The sequence below is a fragment of the Schistocerca gregaria genome, chromosome 7 (assembly GCF_023897955.1).
Source record: "Schistocerca gregaria isolate iqSchGreg1 chromosome 7, iqSchGreg1.2, whole genome shotgun sequence".
In the NCBI taxonomy this organism is placed as follows: domain Eukaryota; kingdom Metazoa; phylum Arthropoda; class Insecta; order Orthoptera; family Acrididae; genus Schistocerca; species Schistocerca gregaria.
Genome location: NC_064926.1, coordinates 346,552,740 through 346,575,749, shown reverse-complemented (window position 1 = coordinate 346,575,749; position 23,010 = coordinate 346,552,740). Strand labels below are relative to the sequence as shown.

Genomic DNA, 23,010 nt, shown 5'->3' with positions numbered 1-23,010 from the left:
ACTTTTCTGATTTTTACAAATTTTTCCTTGCTTTTCTACCGGTTTTCTATCTTTTAGCTGCTCTCTACTTATTTTTTTGCCACTCCAATGATTTATAACTCTCCAAACTGTCCTCTCTTGCCATGATGAATCCCATCTCATATTACATCCGTTCTTTTCGAAAACATGCTTTCGCACATCAAAACTAAGGTCCCACATTCTATTTCTTGAAACCTGCTTGTCCCATGGAGTTCCTCCAAAAGGACTAACACTGAAAGTCCCTGTTTGTGGAAGTAATCCTACTTTACACTGGGCTCTTTTACAGTTTCAAATGTAGCAAGTCTTGCTCTAACCTGGATAATCTGTACCTACATGTCTCATCAGCTAATTTCCACTCCACCAGACTTCTCTCCTCCTACAGAATCATATCTGCCCCTCATATTTCCTTGGATGGTATCATCTGCCAAGCCAACTTCAAACTGCAGCAACATGCCAGGATTCACCTCAAAAAACTATCTGACCTTCTCCTAAACTACCTGAACAGTGATGTTTCCCTTCGTGTCCCTCTGCAGCTTTCTAAACAGCCACATCAAACCACCACTCCTCTCGTAGGAACCAAGCATGGCCAACCTCCTTAACATCCCACAGCCTTCACTGCTGCCTCCCAGACCAAGAATAAGCCACAATCACAAGAACCAGTCATAACAGTACAGTGCCCTCAACTTCTCATCTAAAGCACTCTCCCCTCCTGATTTATCTGTATTATCTAAGGGTCTCACTTTCATCCCTAAACCTGCATTTGATCATGCTGCTTTGATGAAAGACCTGCTTTCCTTCACACATAATGTCAACTGGAAACATCACTTTGCAATCTAATCCGAAAACATTTCCAACACCAAATTTGACAATGAAACCTGCCTTGAACATTTCCTGCAATCCATAGTGCAAAGACTTTCCTCCTATATCAAAGATACCAACAATTCCCTAGACTGCCTGAAGTCTGTGCCTGTCTCACTCCCACCACACACCTTGCTTGTTAGCACTGATGCCACCTCCCTCTATGCCAGCATCCCCCATGTACATGGTGTGTCTGCTGCTGAACATTTCCGTAGCCAGTGCCCTCCTGATTCCAAACCTATGACATCCTTCCTGCTCATCTTAATCAACTTTATACTTACCAACAACTACTTCACCTTTGAGGGGTAGACATAATGACAGATCAGAGGTGTGGCCATGGGAACCAGTCCTATGCCAACCTTTTCATGGATTGCTTGGAGGGGGCTTTCCTGGGATCCATAAGTCATCAGCCCCTGGTTTGGTTTAGAAACATTTATGACATCATTACCATATGGACTCATAGTGAGGTTGACCTGTTAAAATCCTTGGAATCTCTGAATACCTTCTCCCAGTTAAATTTCCCATGGTTCCATTCCATATCCCGTGCCAATTTCCTTAATGTTGATCTTGTCCTCGCGGAAGAGCATCTATACACCTCTGTCTGCATTAAATCTACTAATAAACAACAGTATTTACATTTTGACAGTTGCCATCCTTTCCATGTCAAACACTCCTTCCCATACAGCCTTGGCATTCAAGGCAAATGTATTTGTTCGGATGCGGACTCTTTACAGCAATACACCACTGTTGTCACCTCAGCCTTCACTGGATGTAGTTACCGAACCAGCCTAATTCAAAAGCAGATTTCCTGAGCCATCACATCCAATCCTGGTACTGCTGATCCCTCCAAAAAACAACTTTGGAGCACACCACTGGTCACTCAGTATTATCCTGGTCCGGAATGTATTAATCAGCAACTTCAACAAGGCCCTGACTTCCTAAAATCATGCCCTGAAATGAGATTTATTCTGTCTGAGATTTTACCCACCACACCTAGAATGGCTTTCCATCATCCTCCCAGTCTCCGCAGTATTCTTGTCAGACCTATGCTCCTTCTGCACCCATCTACCTGCCATATAGCTCCCACCCTGTGACCATCTCCACTGCAAAACTTGCCCTATGCATCCTCGTGCCACCCCCTATACCAACCCTGTACTGGCAAAACATATACTATGAAAGGCAGAGCCACCTGTGAAACGATGCATCATACACCAGTTGTTAAGTAAACACTGTTACGTCTGCATGGCTACCACCAAATTATCAGTTAGGATGAATGAGCATAAGCACAGGGTGTATACTGACAACACGCAATACCCTGTTGCAGAGCATGGTCTACTACATGGCAATCGTGACCTCAGAGCCTGTTTTACCACACGCACCATCTAGATTCTTTCCCCAGATGCTGATTTCTCAGAACCCAGAAGGTGGGAACAAGTGCTGCAACATGTCCTTGCTTCTCGTCAGCCACCTGGCCTTAATTTACCTTAATTTCTTCAGTCTCAGTATTTCTTCACACTACCTATTCTTTTCTTCACTCCATTTTAGTTTTCTACATATTTCATTGTCATACCCGTCTATTTTCCACTGCCTCCTCCCACCTCTGTTAGGTACAACACACTTAGCCTTTCACTCTTATTAACTCATGCATGATGTTTAAGCCATAATCTGTCTTGCATAATACCCTGTCTTCCACTTTTACGCTCTCAGGTTTTCAAATCTTGCCCAATGGAATCCCCAAACAATCAGTCTTATCTTCTCATCCCATCTGTTAATTCTCATCTAACTAGCAGTTCTGGTTGACTTTCCCAAAATTGACCCCTTTTCCTAGACCTCTTCAGTCCTTTTCCTTCACCCCTCTGCCTTCCCCTTCAACCCTTCTGCCTGACGAAGGAGCCAAAGACTCCAAAAGCTTGCCTAGTTGTAACTTTCTTTTATGTGTGTGTTCAGACACCGCTTGGTGAATAGATTTTTAACCTATATAATTAAATTATATTGTCAAAAATTGATTGTTTTTGTTGTTATACTACTTATAGTTTGTCAGATTCTAATCTAAATCTCCCAACATCACCTGACTTAATTCAGATGCATTGCATTACTCTTGCTGATATCAATGTTGAATCTCTTTACGAGACACTATCCATTCCATGCAACTGCTCTTCCAAGTCCTTTTCTGTTTCAGCCAGAATAACAGTGTCATCACCGAGTCTCAGAGTTTTTATTTTTCCTCAAAGAACTTCAACTTTGTTTCCACATTTGTCCTTGTTTTCCTCCACAGTTCACTTAGCCTATAGATTAAATAACACTGGGGAATGGGCTACAATCCTGTCTCACTCCCTCCTCTACTACTGCTTCTTCTCTTTTGTGTCCTTTGGTTCATAACTTCAGTCTGGTTTCTGTAAAAGTTGTAAACAACTTTTCACTCCCCATTTTTTATTTCTGCTACTTTCAAAATTTCAAAGACTATAGTCCAGTCAAGAGCATCAAAAGGTTTCTTTAAATTTAAAAATCATATAAATGTTTGTTTATCTTCCTTCATCGTATCCTTAGGATAAACAGTGCTGTCAGTATTGTCTCATGTGTTTCTAGATTGCTCCCGTATCCAAAGTGATCTGCACCAAAGTTGGCTCCTACCAGTAATTCCATTCTTCCATAAATAAGTCATGACAATATTTTGCAACCATGATGTACTAAACTGTTGGTTGGCAGTGTTCACAGGCATCAGGACCCTCATTCTTTGGAAATGGAATTATTATTTCTTCCTGAAGTCTGAGTGTATTTCGCCCGTATCATGTATCTTACACAGCTGATCCAGTAGTTTTGTCATGGCTGACTCTTCCAAGGTTCTCAATAATTCAGCTAAATCCAAATCTACATCTACATCATGAAGTGCATGGCAGAGGGTACATCCCACTGTTCCTTTCATATATGGGCCGTGGGAAGAATGATTGCATTAAATTCGTTTGTGTGTGCTCTAATTATTCTAATCTTGTTCTCACAATCCCTAAGTGAGCGATATGTGGGGGATTGTAGTATATTCCTAAAGTCATCATATAAAATTGGATCTTGAAGCTTTGTATGAAGGCTTTCTCTTTAAAGCTTACGTTTTTATTCAAGAGTCTACTGGTTCAGTTTCTTCAGAATCTTTTAAAGCTTACGTTTTTATTCAAGAGTCTACTGGTTCAGTTTCTTCAGAATCGCGTAGATACTTTCCCACAGATCAGATAAACATATGACAATTCATGCCGCTCTTCTCTGTTTACATTTAGTATCCTCTGGTAGTCCTGTTTGGTACAGGTCCCACACACTTGAGCAATGTTCTAGAATGGATTGTACGAGTGATTTGGAAGCAATTTCCTTTTCTAGACTGATTGTATTTCCCCAGTATTCTACCAATAAACTGAAGTCTACCACTTGCTTTAGCCACACATCAGCCTACATGATCATTCCACTTCATATCACTACAATGTGTTACACTCAGGTATTTGTATAAGTTGGCTGATTACAACAGTGACTCGTTGATATTATAGTCATACAATACCGCATTTTTTCATTTTGTGCAATGAACAATTTTACATTTATGAACATTTACTACAAGTTACCAATTTATATGTTGTTGTTGTGGTCTTCAGTCCTGAGACTGGTTTGATGCAGCTCTCCGTGCTGCTCAATCCTGTGCAAGCTTCTTCATCTCCCAGTACTTACTGCAACCTACATCCTTATGAATCTGCTTAGTGTATTCATCTCTTGGTTTCCCTCTACAATTTTTACCCTCCACACTGTCCTACAATGTTAAATTTGTGATCCCTTGATGCCTCAGAACGTGTCCTACAAACTGATCCCTTCTTCTTGTCAAGTTGTGCCACAAACTCTTCTTCTCCCCAATTGTATTCAATACCTCCTCATTAGTTATGTGATCCACCCATCTAATCCTCAGCATTCTTCTGTAGCACCACATTTCGAAAGCTTCTATTCTCTTCTTGTCCAAACTATTTATCACCATGTTTCACTTCCATACATGGCTACACTCCATGACTTCCTGACATTTAAATCTATACTCGGTGTTAACAAATTTCTCTTCTTCAGAAACACTTTCCTTGCCATTGCCAGTCTACATTTTATATCGTCTCTACTTCGACCATCATCAGTTATTTTGCTCACCAAATAGCAAAACTCCTTTACTACTTTAAGTGTCTCATTTCCTAATCTAATTCCCTCAGCATCACCCAACTTAATTTGACTACATTCCATTATCCTCATTTTCTTTTGTTGATGTTCAACTACTCTTCCAAGTCCTTTGCTGTCTCTGACAGAATTACAATGTCAGCAGTGAACCTCAAATTTCTTTTTCCTTCTCCATGGATTTTAATACCTACTCTGAGCTTTGCTTTTGTTTCCTTTACTGCTTGCTCAATATACAGATTGAATAACATTGTGGATAGGCTACAACCCTGTCTCACTCCCTTCCCAACCAATGCTTCCCATTCATGCCCCTCAACTCTTATAACTGCCATCTGGTTTCTGTACAAATTGTAAATAGCATTTTCCTCCCTGTATTTTCCCCTTCCACCTTCAAAATTTGAAAGAGAATATTCCAATCAACATTGTCAAAAGCTTTCTCTACATCTACAAATGTTAGAAATGTAGGTTTGCCTTTCCTTAATCTTTCTTCTAAGATAAGTCATGAGGTCAGTATTGCCTCACGTGTTCCAGTATTTCTACGAAGTCCAAACTGGTCTTCCCCGAGGTCGGCTTCTACTAGTTTTTCCATTCGTCTGTAAAGAATTCGTGTTAGTATTTTGCAGCTGTGACTTATTAAACTACTAGTTTGGTATTTTCACATCTGTCAACACCTGCTTTCTTTGGGATTGGAATTATTATATTCTTCTTGAAGTCTGAGGGTATTTCGCCTGTCTCATACATCTTGCTCACCAGATGGTAGAGTTTTGTCAGGGCTGACTCTCCCAAGGCCGTCAGTAGTTCTAATGGAATGTTGTCTACTCCCGGTGCCTTTGTTTCGACTCAGGTCTTTCAGTGCTCTGTCAAACTCTTCACGCAGTATCGTATCTCCCATTTCATCTTCATCTACATCCTCTTCCATTTCCATAATATTGTCCTCAAGTACATCACCCTTGTGTAGACCCTCTATATACTCCTTCCCCCTTTCTGCTTTCCCTTCTTTGCTTAGAACTGGTTTTCCATCTGAGCTCTTGATATTCATACAAGTGGCTCTCTTTTCTCCAAAGGTCTCTTTACTTTTCCCGTAGGCAGTATCTATCTTACCCCTAGAGAGATAAGCCTCTACATCCTTACATTTGTCCTCTAGCCATGCCTGCTTAGCCATTTTGTACTTCCTGTCGATCTCATTTTTGAGACATTTGTATTCCTTTTTGCCTGCTTCATTTACTGCATTTTTATATTTTCTCCTTTCATCAATTAAATTCAATATTTCTTCTGTTAACCAAGGATTTCTACTAGCCCTCGTCTTTTTACCTACTTGATCCTCTGCTGCCTTCACTACTTCATCCCTCAGAGCTACCCATTCTTCTTCTACTGTATTTCTTTCCCCCATTCCTGTCAATTGTTCCCTTATGCTCTCCCTGAAACTCTGTACAACCTCTGGTTTAGTCAGTTTATCCAGGTCCCATCTCCTTAAATTCCCACCTTTTTGCAGTTTCTTCAGTTTTAATCTACAGTTCATAACCATTAGATTGTGGTCAGAGTCCACTCCTCCCCTGGAAATGTCTTACAATTTAAAACCTGTTTCCTAAATCTCTGTCTTACCATTATATAATCTATATGATACCTTCTAGTATCTCCAGGATTCTTCCAAGTATACAACCTTCTTTTATGATTCTTGAACCAAGTGTTAGCTATGATTAAGTTATGCAGCAATTTCTATACCACTTTGAATTGTTATCAAGAGCAGACTAAATGTTGATGCAGCTTCTTTCAGACAGTTTTTGACTATAGATAACTGCATCACATGCAAAATAGTCTAAGGTCATAGTTCACATCTGCCCCTGGAATTTGGCTTCTGACTCCCTGTCTTATCATTGTATAACTACTCTGAAGCATTCTTTCATTATTTTTAAAGCAAGTGTTAACGATGATTAAGTTATGATCTGTGCAAAATTCTACCAGGCATCTACCTCTTTCATTGCTTTCCACCACTCCTCATTCTTCTGCTGTTTTTTCCTGCTCTTCCTCTTGCTACTACCAAATTTCAGACTCCCATTATAATTTTTCATCTTCTTTAAATACAGGAACAATTTCCTTTATCTCATCATAGTGTCTATCAAATTCATAATCATCTGTGGATCTGTTTGCCATATAAACTAGTACTGCAGTGGTGTGTTTGCTTCATGTCTATCTTCAGTGCTATAATGTGGTCACGATGCTGCTAACAGTAGCTTACCTGCATTCGAATATTGTTATTCGTTATTAGACCTATCTTGCACTAACACAATTTGATTTTCAACCTAGTCATTCCACTTTTTAAATTCTCTGCCCATCCTACACATTTAAAAGATCTAAGATTTCACACTCCAACCCACAGAATTCCAGTTCTATTTTTTGTAACTACGAGGTTCCTATGAGTAGTCCCCGCCCAGAGATTCATACGGAGGATTATCTTAACTCCAGAATATATTACCCAAGAGGATACAATTATCATTAACACAGTAAAGCTGCATGCTCTAGTGAAAAAAAAGAAGTCTGTGATTTCCCCTTGCCTGCAGCCATTTGCAGTACCAGCACAGGAAGGCCATTTGACCCATGTTAAAAGGCTAGATCAGTCACTCAAATGGTTGCCCCTGCAGCCACTGAAAATGCTGTTACTCCTCTTCAGGAAGCTCTAGTTATTCTGGCCTCTCCAAAGATCCCCATTCCGGTTGCACCTACTGTACTGTTATCTGTGTCTGTGTGTCATCCAAGCCACTCTTGGCAAGGTCCATAGGTTATGGAGGGCTGATGATGATGAGGTCCCATACTCCGAGGATCATAGGGGACGATGAGGGAAACCCGCACCGCCTACTAGGATAAGTCCTAGTGGAGGTAGTTTCCCATTGCATTCCTCCAACCGTAATGGAGATGAATGATGATGATGAAGATGACACAACACACAGTCATCTCGAGGCAGGGAAAATCCCTGACCCCACCAGGAATTGAACCCAGGACCCCGTGCGCAGTAAGCAAGAACGCTACCGCAAGAACAGGAGCTGGGGACATGGGGGGCTATAGGGTGTAATGGCAGCAACAGAAGATGTAAGAAATATACATATGGCTAGTGTTATTACGTTAGACTGCTTGAAATGAAGACTGCTGGAATGCTTGTATTAATTTTGTTCGTGTGTAATATGGGGTTTAGTACCACGGTTGTCATTTTATGTGTGATAAATATAAAAATATACAGTTATAGGTTGGAATTTGATTGCTTAGCGAAAGCCTTCACCTTGGCCTATTCGGCATACTGATTGTCACTGTTTGTTCCAGATAAATCCACAGCACACCATACCGACTATCGACGACAACGGATTTGTCCTGTGGGACAGGTAAGGCTATGCTACTGATATTAATGGGATTCAATTCATCCTCAGCAACATCAGTTTGGTTGACAGCATTGTATGTTTATTCGCAGCCATGCAATTGCCACATACTTCGTGTCACAGTATGGGAAGGATGACTCCTTATATCCGAAGGAGCCAAAGAAGAGGGCGCTAGTCAATCAGAGAATTTACTTTGAGGCAGGGACCCTTTTCCCTCGATTGAGGGCAATTGTCGTAAGTATCTTGCTTCCATTGATGTTTGAAAGTTTCTTGGTGTGTACATTGTTCCATGAAATTTACAGCCAAGTACCTGATGTCAGTATTTCCTGTCATAATATTTTGGCAGCAAAGTCTCAGCACCAAAATATCATTATGAGACCTAATGACACCCAGCAGCCCACCCGAAATGTTATGGGACATTCTGATTCATGTTTACTGTTGTCTTTTTTTCTAATACCTGAAAAGTTGGCAAATTTACGTGTATTGTTTAATTTGTAGTTAAACACTTTTTACAGACGTATTAAGGAGACACTGACACAACTAGCAAGGTGACATTCTCTGATTTAGCAGAATGAGAAACAGTTCATATTTATTAATAATGGTTTGTATTGGAAGTCAGTGTTATTGAAATAAGCCACTGGAAATAGTGTCTGAAGACGGTCGCATGTTATTTGGATGGATTTTATGATGTATGAGGTGAAGGCCATAGGATTTATCACTTGATTCCCATGCTGATAATACTGTCAGTCATCTGTTATAGTTAATTAAATAAACTGTTAGAAACACAATTCCATTCCATCTCTTGCACTCTCCTATTACTGTTATTGTTTCTAACGCATGTGTGAGTAACAAAAATTGCAGCCTCCACTTGGATTGCTGGTGCATTAATGTACATCACTCAATGGCATTCATACGATGTTTGATTTTTGGTAAGAATTTTGTCTCTTTGTGTGATTGAATGCTATCCACTCCGAAACTGAACCCATTAAGTATTACACACTTGTACCAAGACTTTTTCAAAACCCGAAACACTTATGGAACTCTATCTGTGAGATAGCTTTTAGCTCTCTCAGCAATATGTTTTAATCACATCTATGTTCGCAAAATGAAGGTACTTCAAGTTGTTGTTGATTTTTTAAAATTTTTTTTTTTGCGTGGGGGGGTGGGGGGTGGCAGAAAACAAGCACATGGCACATGGCGAATATGCTGTGGCGTTTCTGCTACTTGAGGTCTGGAGTTAATTAACTGCCTAGCCATTCCAACACTCCCATTCCTGAGTACTCAGAGAATAATTGAGTTCCGACCCAGGTGTAACGTCCGTCAGTAGGGATCTAATATACAAATCCCCAAATATGTACAATGTATGTTTGAGACTGTGCATTGAAACTGTGACTACATGTTGAATCAAGTTCTTCCCCACATAAAAATCTTAAGTTCAGAGTCCTAAGAGTTTCTGGCACTTCCACAGAATAATTATTCCTGCTCAGTTTGCATAATATTCTTCACATTTAATAAACGTTGCACTGGCAATTAATCATCAAATAAGAAGTCACACTTCATTATTATTGGCATCTTGGATATTCGGGAATCCAGCCGGATGTTCGCGTCGTTCTCGCACGATATTTCAACAGCGTGCCTCGCTGTCTTCTTCAGGTGCTACCTGAGACTGGTCCTTGGGTCGATCGAGTCCAGTATTTATGCCTGGGAGGAGCTGGGCGTTCCCTAATCGGTCCGCGCCGAGTCGAGTGTTCCATCTGTGGTCCGCGCCCGCCAGACTCAGCTTCAACGGACCCCTCCAGTCGCGGATGTTCCGTCTGCCGTCGGCGCCGGTTTTGGCCGTCCTCAACGGTTGTGGTTGTCATTTGAGGTGTGTCAGACCCGATCTGAGATGTTAGGTACTCTATCTCATGACTGTTCCTACGGTTTCCACTTCTGTTGCGTGCTGGGCGCTCCCTAATCGGTCCGCGCCGCGTCGTGTGTTCCATCTGAGGTCCGCGCCCGCCAGACGCGGCTACATTGTCCCTCTCTGGTGGCCGGTGTTCCCTCCGCCGTCCGCGCCCGGCCTGGCCGTCTTCTGAAGTCGAGTTCATGACCTGGGGTGTGTCAGATCTGGTCTCTAATGTCCAACACCTTGTCTCACGGCTGTTCCCTCGGTCTCCACACTGACTTATACCTTCAAGCCAGCAGTTGCCACCATCCGGCACAGAAGAATGGAGTGCTCAAAACACTGGTCCACAGAGCACAAACTCTGTCAGATCCTGATAGTCTGGCCACAGAAATAGAACACTTACAATCAGTGTTCAGCAGGAATGGGTACTCCTCTAGAGATATCCAGAAGGCACTTCAACCTGCCAACCGGCCAAAGGATCCAGAAGAAGAACCAGAAGAGGCAAAGAAGATGGCATACTTGCCATATGCCGGACCTTCTCTACCAAGATCAGCAGGATTCTCCAGAAATATGACATCAGGAGCATATTTTGCCCACCCACAAAAATTGGCGCTATGCTGGGGACTGTAAAAGATGACCTGGGGCTACGCAAGCCAGGTATTTACAACATACCATGCCAGTGTGGGATGTCATACATTGGCCAGACCACCAGAACTGTGGACATCAGGTGTAAAGAACACCAGAGACATACCAGACTCAGGCAGGCAACTAAATCAGCCATAGCAGAGCATTGTCTGGAACATGGTCATTCAATGGATTACAATGACACCAAGATTGTGACACAGACCTCAAGATATTGGGACAGTGTCATTAAAGAAGCAACAGAAGTGGAAACCGTAGGAACAGTCATGAGATAGAGTACCTAACATCTCAGATCGGGTCTGACACACCTCAAATGACAACCACAACCGTTGAGGACGGCCAAAACCGGCGCCGACGGCAGTCGGAACATCCGCGACTGGAGGGGTCCGTTGAAGCCGAGTCTGGCGGGCGCGGACCACAGATGGAACACTCGACTCGGCGCGGACCGATTAGGGAACGCCCAGCTCCTCCCAGGCATAAAAACTGGACTCGATCGACCCAAGGACCAGTCTCAGGTAGCACCTGAAGAAGACAGCGAGGCACGCTGTTGAAATATCGTGCGAGAACGACGCGAACATCCGGCTGGATTCCCGAATATCCAAGATGCCAACAGATCGCCGGGAAAGCAGGTAGCACCTGAAGAAGACAGCGAGGCACGCTGTTGAAATATCGTGCGAGAACGACGCGAACATCCGGCTGGATTCCCGAATATCCAAGATGCCAACAGATCGCCGGGAAAGCATGAAGAATTACTTCATTATTATTGTTCAAATGTCTTGAAACAACCAATGGGAACAACATAATACTAGGAAAAAATAACTTCAAGTTTTCCTTCAACTGTTTATACAGGCATAATGTCCCTTGTATACCATAACCATCCACAAATATTAAGTTTATTTTTGCATTTAATTCAGTAAATAATCTGGCCTGGCACTACACAAAATCATTACATCATTTAACTATGGGGGTGGACAAAAATGTGGAAATGCGAGAAATGCATGCCTGAATATACATGCGAATGCTAGCCAAGACGACAGGTTGCTTTTTTGTATTTGACCTGGAACGGCACTCATTCAGTGTCTTTTCACTGAAAGTGTCAGTTGTGGTCAGAACAGAGTTCTGTATAGTTGTGAGCTCATTATGTTGGAAGTAGGTGAACTCAAAGGTGGCCAAATTTTTTGGTGCTTGTATGGTGGGTATCCCGAGAGTCTGGTTTTTCAAGAGGCACCATTCCAGGATTTATACAACATGCAGAAAAAGCAGCAGAACTTCATCTGCTAAGTCATAACCAAATGAAAGTGTGTATTGCGTAATCATGATGGACAGTCATTTAAGAGAATTGTGACAAAGAATAAGAGGATAACAGATACAAAAGTCACTGCAGAACTGAATGTTGCACTCGTGAACCCTGTCAGCATTAAAACAACATGAAGAGGTCTCTCTAACCTGGGTATTGCAGGATGGTCTGGAATTCCAAAACCAAACATCAATGATCCCGAAGCCATAAAATCTTGGCAGTTGAGCAGTGGAAGAAAGGCATTTGATTGGATGACTTTTGTTTCACACTGTTTCTAGCTTTGGGCCGAATTTACACCTGGCTTAAGCCATACCAAGCCTACCTTGCAGACAGTTTACTGCCAAGAGTGACACTTGACAAGGATTCAGTGGTGATTTGGGCAGCCATATCGTGATGTTCCACAGGCCTTATGGTTGCCCTTCAAGATCCATTACTGGCTACATCTACATCTACTACATCTACATTTATACTCTGCAACCCACCCAACGGTGTGTGGCGGAGGGCACTTCACGTGCCACTGTAATTACCTCACTTTTCTGTTCCAGTTCGTGGGAAGAACGACTGCCAGAAAGCCTCCGTGCACACTCGAATCTCTCTAATTTTACATTCGTCATGTCCTTGGGAGGTATAAGTAGGGGGAAGCAAGATATTCGATACCTCATCCAGAAACACACCCTCTCGAAACCTGGACAGCAAGCTACACTGCGATACAGAGTGCCTCTCTTGCAGAGTCTGCCACTTGAGTTTGCTAAACATCTCCGTAACGCTATCACGCTTACCAAATAACCCTGTGACAAAATGTGCTGCTCTTCTTTGGACCTTCTCTATCTCCTCCACCAACCCGATCTGATACGGATCCCACACTGATGAGCAATACTCAAGTATAGGTCGAACGAGTGTTTTGTAAGCCCCCTCCTTTGTTGATGGACTACATTTTCTAAGGACTCTCCCAATGAATCTCAACCTGGTACCCACCTTACCAACAATTAATTTTATATGATCATTCCACTTCAAATCTTTTCGCATGCACATTCCCAGATATTTTACAGTAGTAACTGCTACCAGTGTTTGTTCTGCTATCATATAATCATACAGTAAATGATCCTTCTTTCTATGTATTTGCAATACATTTCATTTATCTATGTTAAGGGTCAGTTGCCACTCCCTGCACCAAGTGCCTATCTGCTGCAGATCTTCCTGCATTTCGCTACAATTTTCTATTGCTGCAACTTCTCTGTATGCTACAGCATCATTCACAAAAAGCCGCACGGAACTTCCGACACTATCTACTAGGTCATTTATATATATTGTGAAAAGCAGTGGTCCCATAACACTCCTCTGTTGCATACCAAAGGTTACTTTAATGTCTGTAGACGTCTCTCCATTGAGAACAACATGCTGTGTTCTGTTTGCTAAAAATTCTTCAATCCAGCCACACAGCTGGTCTGATATTCCATAGGCTCTTACTTTGTTTATTAGGCAACACACTATTGTCACCATGCATGGGGCTAACGTTAGACACTTCTTTCCCTAGCATTTCAGACTACTGTGTGGTGGGCTATTACTCTTACAACAACAGTTTTCAAGATGATTAATACAATGTTAATCCCCCACTTGTTATAATTCTGTCACTTAGACACTTTTCTTCACAACTTCCTAGCTTTATTACTTTGTAAAGAAAATAAAACAGTCATATGAATGGCCAACATAGTCAGAGGTTGCAAAGAGGCTGGGTCATCATTACAGTCATCAATACGGTCACCGATAATACTGCAAACAACTGAGTGTGAACTGGTACATTATCATGCTGAAAAAGCCACAAATCCGGCCTTTTTTTCCCAAATTCATTCATGCAAATGCCATTGAAAATACTGATAGAGTTTGTGGCAAGGACACACGGTGCACTATGCCATTGAAATCGAAGAGCACAGTGCCCATAAACTTCACATCTGACTGCACTTCTGTGGCTTTTTTTGGTCTTGTGGATGGGGACGATTGAGCCTTAGTGTCAATGTCTTATCCGTAAACCCATGTTTCATGAGTTCTGCATCTTTTTTTACTTCATCTAATCATTCCTGATTGACTTGCATTTGCTGCTTTGTATTTTTGAAACTGAAAAATTTTGGAAAATTTTGCTATTACACACTTCACACTAAAATCAGAAAAAATTCATAGCATGAGCCAAATGTTATATTCGATTCATGTTGAGGGATCTGGGTGACCAATTCATTTGCTGTAATTGTTCAGAATGTTCTTCAAACCAATCACGAATAATTATGGCCTTGTGATATGGCACATTGTCATCCCTAAAAATTCCATAATTGAAAGGCAACAAAGGGTCTCCAAGTAGCCGAACATAATCTTTTCCAGTCAGTGATCAGTTCAGTTGGACCAGGGGACCGAATCAGTTCCATGTAAACACAACCCTCACAATTATGGTGTCACCACCGGCATGCACAGTTTCTTGTTGAGTTGGATCCATGGCTTCATGGGGTCTGTGCCACATTCTAATCCTACCATCAGCTCTTAACAACTGAAGTCGGGACTCATGTGACCAGTCCATGGTTTTCCACTTGTCTAAGGCCAACCGGGATACTGTCATTAGCCCCCGAGAGGTGCTGCAGGCCATGCTGTTGGCAAAGGCACTGGCATCTGTCGTCTACTCTCATAGCCCATTAACGCCAAACTTCATCGCATGTTTGTCATACATCCCACACTGGCTTTTGCTGTTGTTTCATGCAGTGTTGATTGTCTGTTAGCACTGACAACTCTATGCAAACACCACTGCTCTCTGTTGTTAAGTGAAGGCTGTCAGCCACTGCGTTGTCTGTGGTGAGAGGTAACGCCAGAAATTTGGTATTACCGGCGCACTCTTGACACTGTGGCTCTAGAAATATTAAAGTCTCTAAATATTACCGAAATGGAATGTCCCATGCATGTAGCTCGAAGCTTTCAAAGTGTGTTAATTTCCATCACATGACCATTATCATGTCAGAAACCTTTTCATGTGAATTACCTTAATACAAAATGACAGCTCCGTCAATGTACTGCCCTTTGATTCCTAGTGTACGCGATGCACTATTCAAATGAAGCAAATCGGTGGCCACGAATGATGAATGTCTTTCCTCAGGAAAATCAGATGGGGAGAGATTGTGACTATATACAATATGTGTAAGAGCCTCCCAGTGAAACTTGCGCAGTGTAGTCGAAACAGCCTTGGTATCATGTGGGCTTACATGGGAATCCCTTATACATCCTCCATAGAGTCTCAAATTCTCCCCACATGATTTCAATATTTTTGGACCCCTGGAGAAAGTAATTCATGGCTGTTGATTTGCTTCCTGTGAAGAAGTGTACATCTGGGTGCAGTCACAATGGATCTATAGGCAATCACACACTTTCCATGAAGGTACTGACCACCTTGTGGGATAAATGTTTTAACATTTATGGTGATTACTTTAGAAGTCATAAACAATTGACTTACTTTCTTCCATCTATCTCATTTTCATTTTACTGTCCTTTATCTTTGGGTTCTTTGAATTTCTTATTGAAAGAACTACGATTTTGTTCACAATTTTGCCGAGTTCTTTGTCGGAGTGTTTAGTAAAAAATGGATGAAAAGGCAATGAGTCGAAGACTGCTCTTTCTCTTTTACAGTTTCCTGTGTTCTTTCTGGGCAACAAGACTGTGGAAGCATCAGTCAAAGCAGCAGCGTATGAGGCTATTGGGTTCCTGGAGAAGTTCCTGGAAGCGACACGCTGGGTGGCCGGTGACCACCTCACCATAGCAGACGTGGTGTGCGCTGTCACAGCCACCAGCCTGCAGGTTGGCACCTCTCTTTGCCTTGCACTATTTTATTTATCAGTGTATTGTGTGTGTGTTAAATCTTTCCTCTAGAATTTATAGACTGGTTACAATTACAGTTTCACTGTAGCATTTCGTAAACATGTCATCCACATCCAGATTACTGGACATCAAAATTGCATCATGAAGAGCGACAGCAAATAACAAAGATTTACTTGTGTATAGAGGGTGGAAATTGTTTTAACTGACAAATTCTGTGAAGTTCCATGGGAAACTAAAACAAATATTTTCTCTAATGTGATAATTTCAAATTCAAATGGCTCCAAGCACTATGGGACTTAACATCTGAGGTCATCATTCCACTAGACTTAGAACTACTTAAACCTAACTAAGCTAAGGCCATCACACACATCTATGCCCGAGGCAGGATTCAAACCTGCAACCATAGCAGCGTGGTTCCGGACTGAAGGGCCTAGAACTGCTTGGCCACAGTGGCTGGCTGTGATAATTTCCTGTGAGCATTATTTAATCCGGCAGAAGATGTACTCACTGTTTAGTTGTAATGACTGATTTGTTCTTCTAACAGTTCCTATTGCACAGGAAGAGGGCATACTTTGCTCTTCAGTTGTAGTAGCTGTTTCACATTTGCATTTAGTAGGATGTCTTGACCAAGCACAGTACTTGTTTACTGATGGAGCGATAGACCTGTAGAGAACACACTAATGTAGTTGGTGATTACTGCATCGTGAAGGTGTTTTCTAGAGCAAGCAATATATTTGACCTCTAGGGCACTAGTTGTGTTGGGCCATTGAGATTTTACAGGGCGTAGAGTACAGCCTTCCTCAACTCATTGATTCTGTATTCAGACAACAATCCTGTTATCAGGACCAGTGGAAGTGACAATTTCATGAAATAATTAACCTTAATATCGATAGGCCGTGCTCTAGCTCTTGTTAAATTCTGACGCTTACTGGTAGGCTGTTTTCCTTTTTGTACAAGGCAGAAGAGATAGATACCATTCCATCAGAGTTTCTAAAATAATTGGGGGAAGTGACAACAAAACAAATATTCACATTGGTGTGTAGAATGTATGAGACTGGCGATATACCATCAGACTTATGGAGAAACATCATTCACACAATTCCAAAAACTGCAAGAGCCGACAAGTGTGAGAATTATCATACAATCAGGTTAACAGCTCATGCGTCCAAGATGCTGACAATAATAATATACATAAAAATGGAAAAGAAAATTGTGGATGAGTTAGATGACAACCTGTTTGGCTTTAGTAAAGGTAACAGCACCAAAAAGGCAATTCTGACGTTGTGGTTGATAATGGAAGCACGCGTAAAGAAAAATCAAGACACATTCATTGGATTTGAAGACCTGCTCAAAAGTATTCGACAATGTAGAATGGGACAAGATCTTCAAAATTCTGAGAAAAGTATGGGTAAGCTATAGGTAAAGATGGATAATTTATAACATCTACAAGAACCAAGTGGGAACAATAAGACTGGAAGACCAAGAGTGAAATCCTTGGATTCAAAAGGGTGTAAGACAGGGGTGTAGTCTTTCGTCCCTACTGTTCAATCAATACATAGAAGAAGCAATGACAAAAATAAAAAATAAAATAAAATAAAATAAAGGTTTAAGAGTGGAATTAAAATTAAAGATGAAACGCTATCAATGATCAGACTCTCTGATGACACTGGTGTCATCAGTGTATGTCAAGAATAACAGGATCTGCTGAATATTATGAACACTCTAAAGGGCACAAAATATGGGTCAAGAATAAATCAAATAAAGATTAAAGTAATGATAATTAACAGAAATGAGAACAACAAGAAACTTGACATCAGAACTGGTGACCACAAAATAGATGAAGTTAAGAAATTCTGCTACCAACACAGCAACATAATCCATGATGGAGCGAAGAGGACATAAGAAGTAGACTACCACTGACAAAGAGAAGTGTACTAGTATCAAATGTAGACCATAATTTGAGGAACAAATTTCTGAGGAGTAATGGTTGGAGCACAGCATTGTATGGTAGTGAAACATGAACTGTGGGAAAACTGGAAAGGAAGAGAAGCAAAGCATTTGAGATGTGGTGCTACAGAAGAATGTTGAAGATTAGGTGCACTGTTAAGGTAAGGAATGCGGTGGTTCTCTGGAGAAGCGGCAAGAAAAGGAATGTATAGAAAATGCTGAAAAAAGAAGGGACAGGATGGTAGGACATCTGTTAAGACATTACGGAGAAACTTCCATGGTACTAAAGGGAGCTGTAGAGGCTAAAAACTGTACAGAAAGACATAGATTGGAATACATCCAGCGCATAATAGAAGACATAGCTTGCAAGCACTACTTTGATATGAAGTGGTTAACATAAGAGAGGAATTCGTTGCTTTTTGATGGGTTTCATCAAAACACCCAGAAGACTGATGACATAATGAAAAGAAGCACCACATGATCCCCTCACTTACTACCAAGACTCTGTTGTGATTAATGAATGAGAACTCCATTTTCTTATATACAGAATGTAGACTGTGTTAATCTGTTTACCCTGTACAGGGATTGTGAAATGCTTATTTGCATAGGCATACATGTAGTACACTTCATGCCAGTTTGACATTTGTTGAATGCCACATTCTTGAAGAATGTCTACATGTACTACACTTTATGATGAAGTTACTACATAAAAATTAAACATTATTAAGCTGAAATTTTTTTCTGGTACATTAGTCTCACCTTGATTTATGGGTATTTACCTATCTAAATGTTTCATGTATTGTGTTTTCCTTATATGTTAAAAGACTCTAGCATTTCATTAATTTTTTTGGATAGAAATGGGTAATAAATGAGTGCATTAGCTATTCCATCAGACTTACAAATGCCAAAATAGTGGACTCACTGCTCAGGAATACTTGCTTACCACAGCATAATCCACGCCACATTTAGAAGTCAATAGATAGCTTAATTTCTGTTATCAACACACACACACACACACACACACACACACACACACACACACACACACACACACACAATCTGATTTTCAATAAATTCATAGCTACATACAGCTTTAATGAAAATCATTGCTACCTCTAATTCCTTAATTGTGAGACTGAGCTGGGAGACATATAATTTCAATTTTTTTAAAAATTCTTGAGAAATAACAGCATTAAATAAAATCACCTTCTATTGTGAGTGATAGCTGTTATTGTACTGCACCCTATTTACTTGATCTTTGTTCAGTAGTTCATCACTTTTTCCCATTACAAAAGATCATCTAATGCACTCATAGACACTTTGTGTAAGATGTATGGAACGCTACAGTACCATATTTATAGCAATATATTTCTATGCTTTTGCTGTTATATCTTGAAAATTCATTCACATTGTGTTCTTCTAGGTTATCACTGTTCAATTGTCTTTAAATTATATTTCCTTTTCTTCTGCTCTCACAAAGACCTTTCCATATACATAATCTTTTGAACTACACTGGCTATGCTGTTGACAAGTGGTGTAGTAAATCATTTATGAATATCAAAAATAACAAAAGGTGTTATGTAAAGCCTCAAGTAACTCTGTAACTAAATTTCCTATACCTGAAAAGTAGTTTTTATTTATAAGATGTGTGTCTAGCATCCGTTGCCTTCCAAAAAGATATAGCTGTAACCACATCATATTCCATATACAATATTTCCAGCAGTTCAATCAAAACAGTTCTTGCTCACTTCTTTGTAGGAGTAAAAACACCACTTATGTTTAGGTTGACTGTTGTTGTTATGGCGGCAGTGGCGGCGGTGGCGGTTGTGGTGATGGTGGTGTCGGTGGTGGTATTGATGGTGTTCCATCTAAAGATTGGTTTGATGGAGCATTCCATGCTACTCTATCCTATGCAAGCCCCACTGATCTCAGAATAATTATTGCAATCTCACCCATTTGAACCTGGTTAGTCTACCAGCCTCTGACTCTCCCTCTGTCTTTTTTATTCCCCTGCATACTTCCCTCCAGTACTAAACTGATACTTCCTTGATGTTTCAGACTTTCTCCTATCAACTGATCCCCTCTTGTAGTGTAGACTGACAATTCACCAGAAATGTTATACAGTAAAACTTTTTGTAACATATTGGATTCATCATGATCCTTTCCCATATCTTAAGGATTAAACACCTAATTAACTCAGGCAAGCACAGTAAAGGACAAGAGGAAATTTGTTGATAAAGATGTCAGAAAGTCGCAGAAAAATGTTACGTAAAATCACACAATCAAGTGCATGCCTAGAATGGAAGCAAAGAATGATGATGAACAGTTCATGTTGATTTTGTGGTGGATGATGAATTAGTTTTCAGATTTCATGGCAAATGACTGCAGATACAGTTGCAGCTAGTCTCTACACATTGTGTTATGGCTTTCTTCAAACTAATACTGAAATGTTACATCCATTTTGTTGTGTGGGGCAACGTGAGAGTTTGGTTTGAGAATACTTTTTTCAGGGTTTCATTCTTGGTGTCCAAAACATAATTGAAATTGTTCTCCAACAGGATAATAAAAAATACAAAAATGCTAAGCATTGTTATAGTGTAGCATTGGAACTAAGGACAATGATTTTGGTCAAATACCAGTAAGAGACCTTTGGAGTGATGTATTACCAAAGTTTCCTTCATAATGGGAAAGGCAGATGGTGAGTGCAGTTTATTAGGACTGTACAGGTTTTGCACTTTTATAGAAGAATAAACCTACAAAAGACTTGTATTGCCAATCACTGAGTATAGGTAACAACTTCTGGATCATCTATGAATGCAGAAACTTAAAAATATCTGAGAATCCCATAATTCATCTTTGGTGTGCTTTTTAATGACTGTAACTTTTATCTAACAGTCCCCATTAACAACATTTGGAAATTAATCAGTAATTATTTGTTTCCAGGCGATTGGCTTGGATTTCAGTGGCTACCCAAAGACACAAGACTGGATAGAGCGTTGTAAGAAGATCCCAGGATTCCAGGAGGCCAATGAAGAAGGTGTAAAGGCTTTTGGAGAGAAAGTCAGAAGCTCTCTACCACCAAATCATCTGGCTCCATAGGAGAAGACTGAAAAGGCTGTATAATAGATCAAGAATAATAAATCATTCTTTATTCAGAAGTGATACAGATCATTGTTTTCTGTCTCTTATTTATGAACTGTCTTAATTTACCTTGGTCATTGACCAAGAGTTGTTATTAGTTTTGTTCCTTTATATAAAACTAGTGTCTTAATTGCCATATACATACACAGAAACATTGTTTCTAACACTTCCTTCATGTGTCAGTTAGGGCATACAGTTTGAGAATCAGCCTGGGGCTAGGTTAAAATTGGGCTTTCTTCTCTTAAAACAGCATTCTGAGCTTTATCATCATTTTGATGTCACTACTTTTAAGTTACTGACATACTAAGAATACACTAAACCTGGAAAGATGATGTCTTATTACGGCATATGCCACCTGGGGATAGTATAAGTACTGATAATGGTTTTGATGTCATCTGCCAATGGATAACGTAGTAGCATAGCTACCAGGGCACCACCTTTGTGTACACTTTAATAGGGAATGCTTACAACTAGAAGGCTCAATGTGGTACATTCATATGATGCAAGTAGGCAGCCATGCCATGGATATATTCTTACAACCAACTGAGTGAGTTTGAATGGAGGCAAATTGTGACCTTCCGAGTTGTGGGATAGTCCTTTTGCAGAACTGCCACATGAGTTGGACGTGCCGCATCAGTTGTGCAATGATGCTGGTACCACTGGTGTGGCATGCGGTGGCATTGTGGTATTTTACAAATCATTGGCAGGATGACAACAAAACCAAAAAAACCATTACTTATTAGCGTAACATGAGGTTTCATTTAATCGCTGCTGCTCCTGGCGAAAGATAGTTATTCTACAAAGGAAATCTCCACCTGTGATTGTGTAGCAATGTTGTCTGTCAAGCAGTGTAAGTTGCACTATGTTCATGCACAAGAGTGATCTCATACAATTTACTGAACTGTTATTCAAGGTAGCAACACTTTTTCTTAAGCAAAATGAACCGTTTTTACACACAATATCACATGTGCACAACACTAATGTATTCTTTCCTGTCAAAATATTTCATAAAAGTTCTTACAAAATAATCGTGGTCCATACTTTAGCAGAGAACAATTTTATTGATTAAGGTGCTGTTTGAACAACATTTAAAGACTATTCACAACCTAAGTCAAATTTATTATTTCTGAGTGGGTTCTAGGCCACCAATACACAATTATTAGAATAAAAATTGACCATCAAGATTTGTGTCTGTTTAAAACTTTGATTTAAATCTGCCACTGAAATATTTCACTAAGATGGCACCTAACATAAGACAACCACTTATTAAATCTTTTCTGTACCTTTAGTTTATGCATCAACATTTCAAAATATTTCTCAAATTTAATCACTTACTATTCAGCATTTATCAATAATCTGCCCTGTAGATCAATAGTGTAGTGGCTGCACTCCTTTGTAGCTGATCAGAAAATTTAACATTTATATATGATGAAACTCACAAAGAAATAAGACTCCAACAAAGTAGATTCTTGTCAATGACACAAAAAAACTATTTTTAAAATATTAAATTAGCAACAAAACACAGTTTTTACCAACCTCAGTACTACAAGACATCAATCACGTCCAATCGTTACAACAGTTCAAACAAGGAGGATTATTCTAGAAGAATCATAGATAACAGAAGACGGTGATTTTCGTTGTGTTTTTTCCATAGATATTCTGAGATAAAGGTTTTCACAGAATATTAAATTATGTTACTGAAAATAATTATTTACTATTTTAGTAATGGTGAAGTCCTTTTTTTATTAAATCATGAGAATGTTCACTCAGTTTCCACACACAATGATGTCATATTTTCTGAATAAATATATGCATGGATATTACACCAC

The 23,010-nt window shown here is 40.2% G+C and overlaps 1 protein-coding gene across 1 annotated transcript in view; it reads left to right on the top strand.

The window, feature by feature from the left end:
* The window catches only part of LOC126281410 (glutathione S-transferase D7-like), a 57,540-nt gene extending 36,334 nt beyond the window's left edge, over nucleotides 1-21,206 (top strand). Inside the window, exons 3-6 of the mRNA XM_049980347.1 lie at nucleotides 8,368-8,426; nucleotides 8,513-8,654; nucleotides 15,905-16,072; nucleotides 20,984-21,206. Coding sequence (XP_049836304.1) covers nucleotides 8,368-8,426; nucleotides 8,513-8,654; nucleotides 15,905-16,072; nucleotides 20,984-21,139 — 525 coding nt within the window. The 3' untranslated portion in view covers nucleotides 21,140-21,206. The remainder of the gene's footprint in view (nucleotides 1-8,367; nucleotides 8,427-8,512; nucleotides 8,655-15,904; nucleotides 16,073-20,983) is intronic.
* Nucleotides 21,207-23,010: the final 1,804 nt, after the last annotated feature.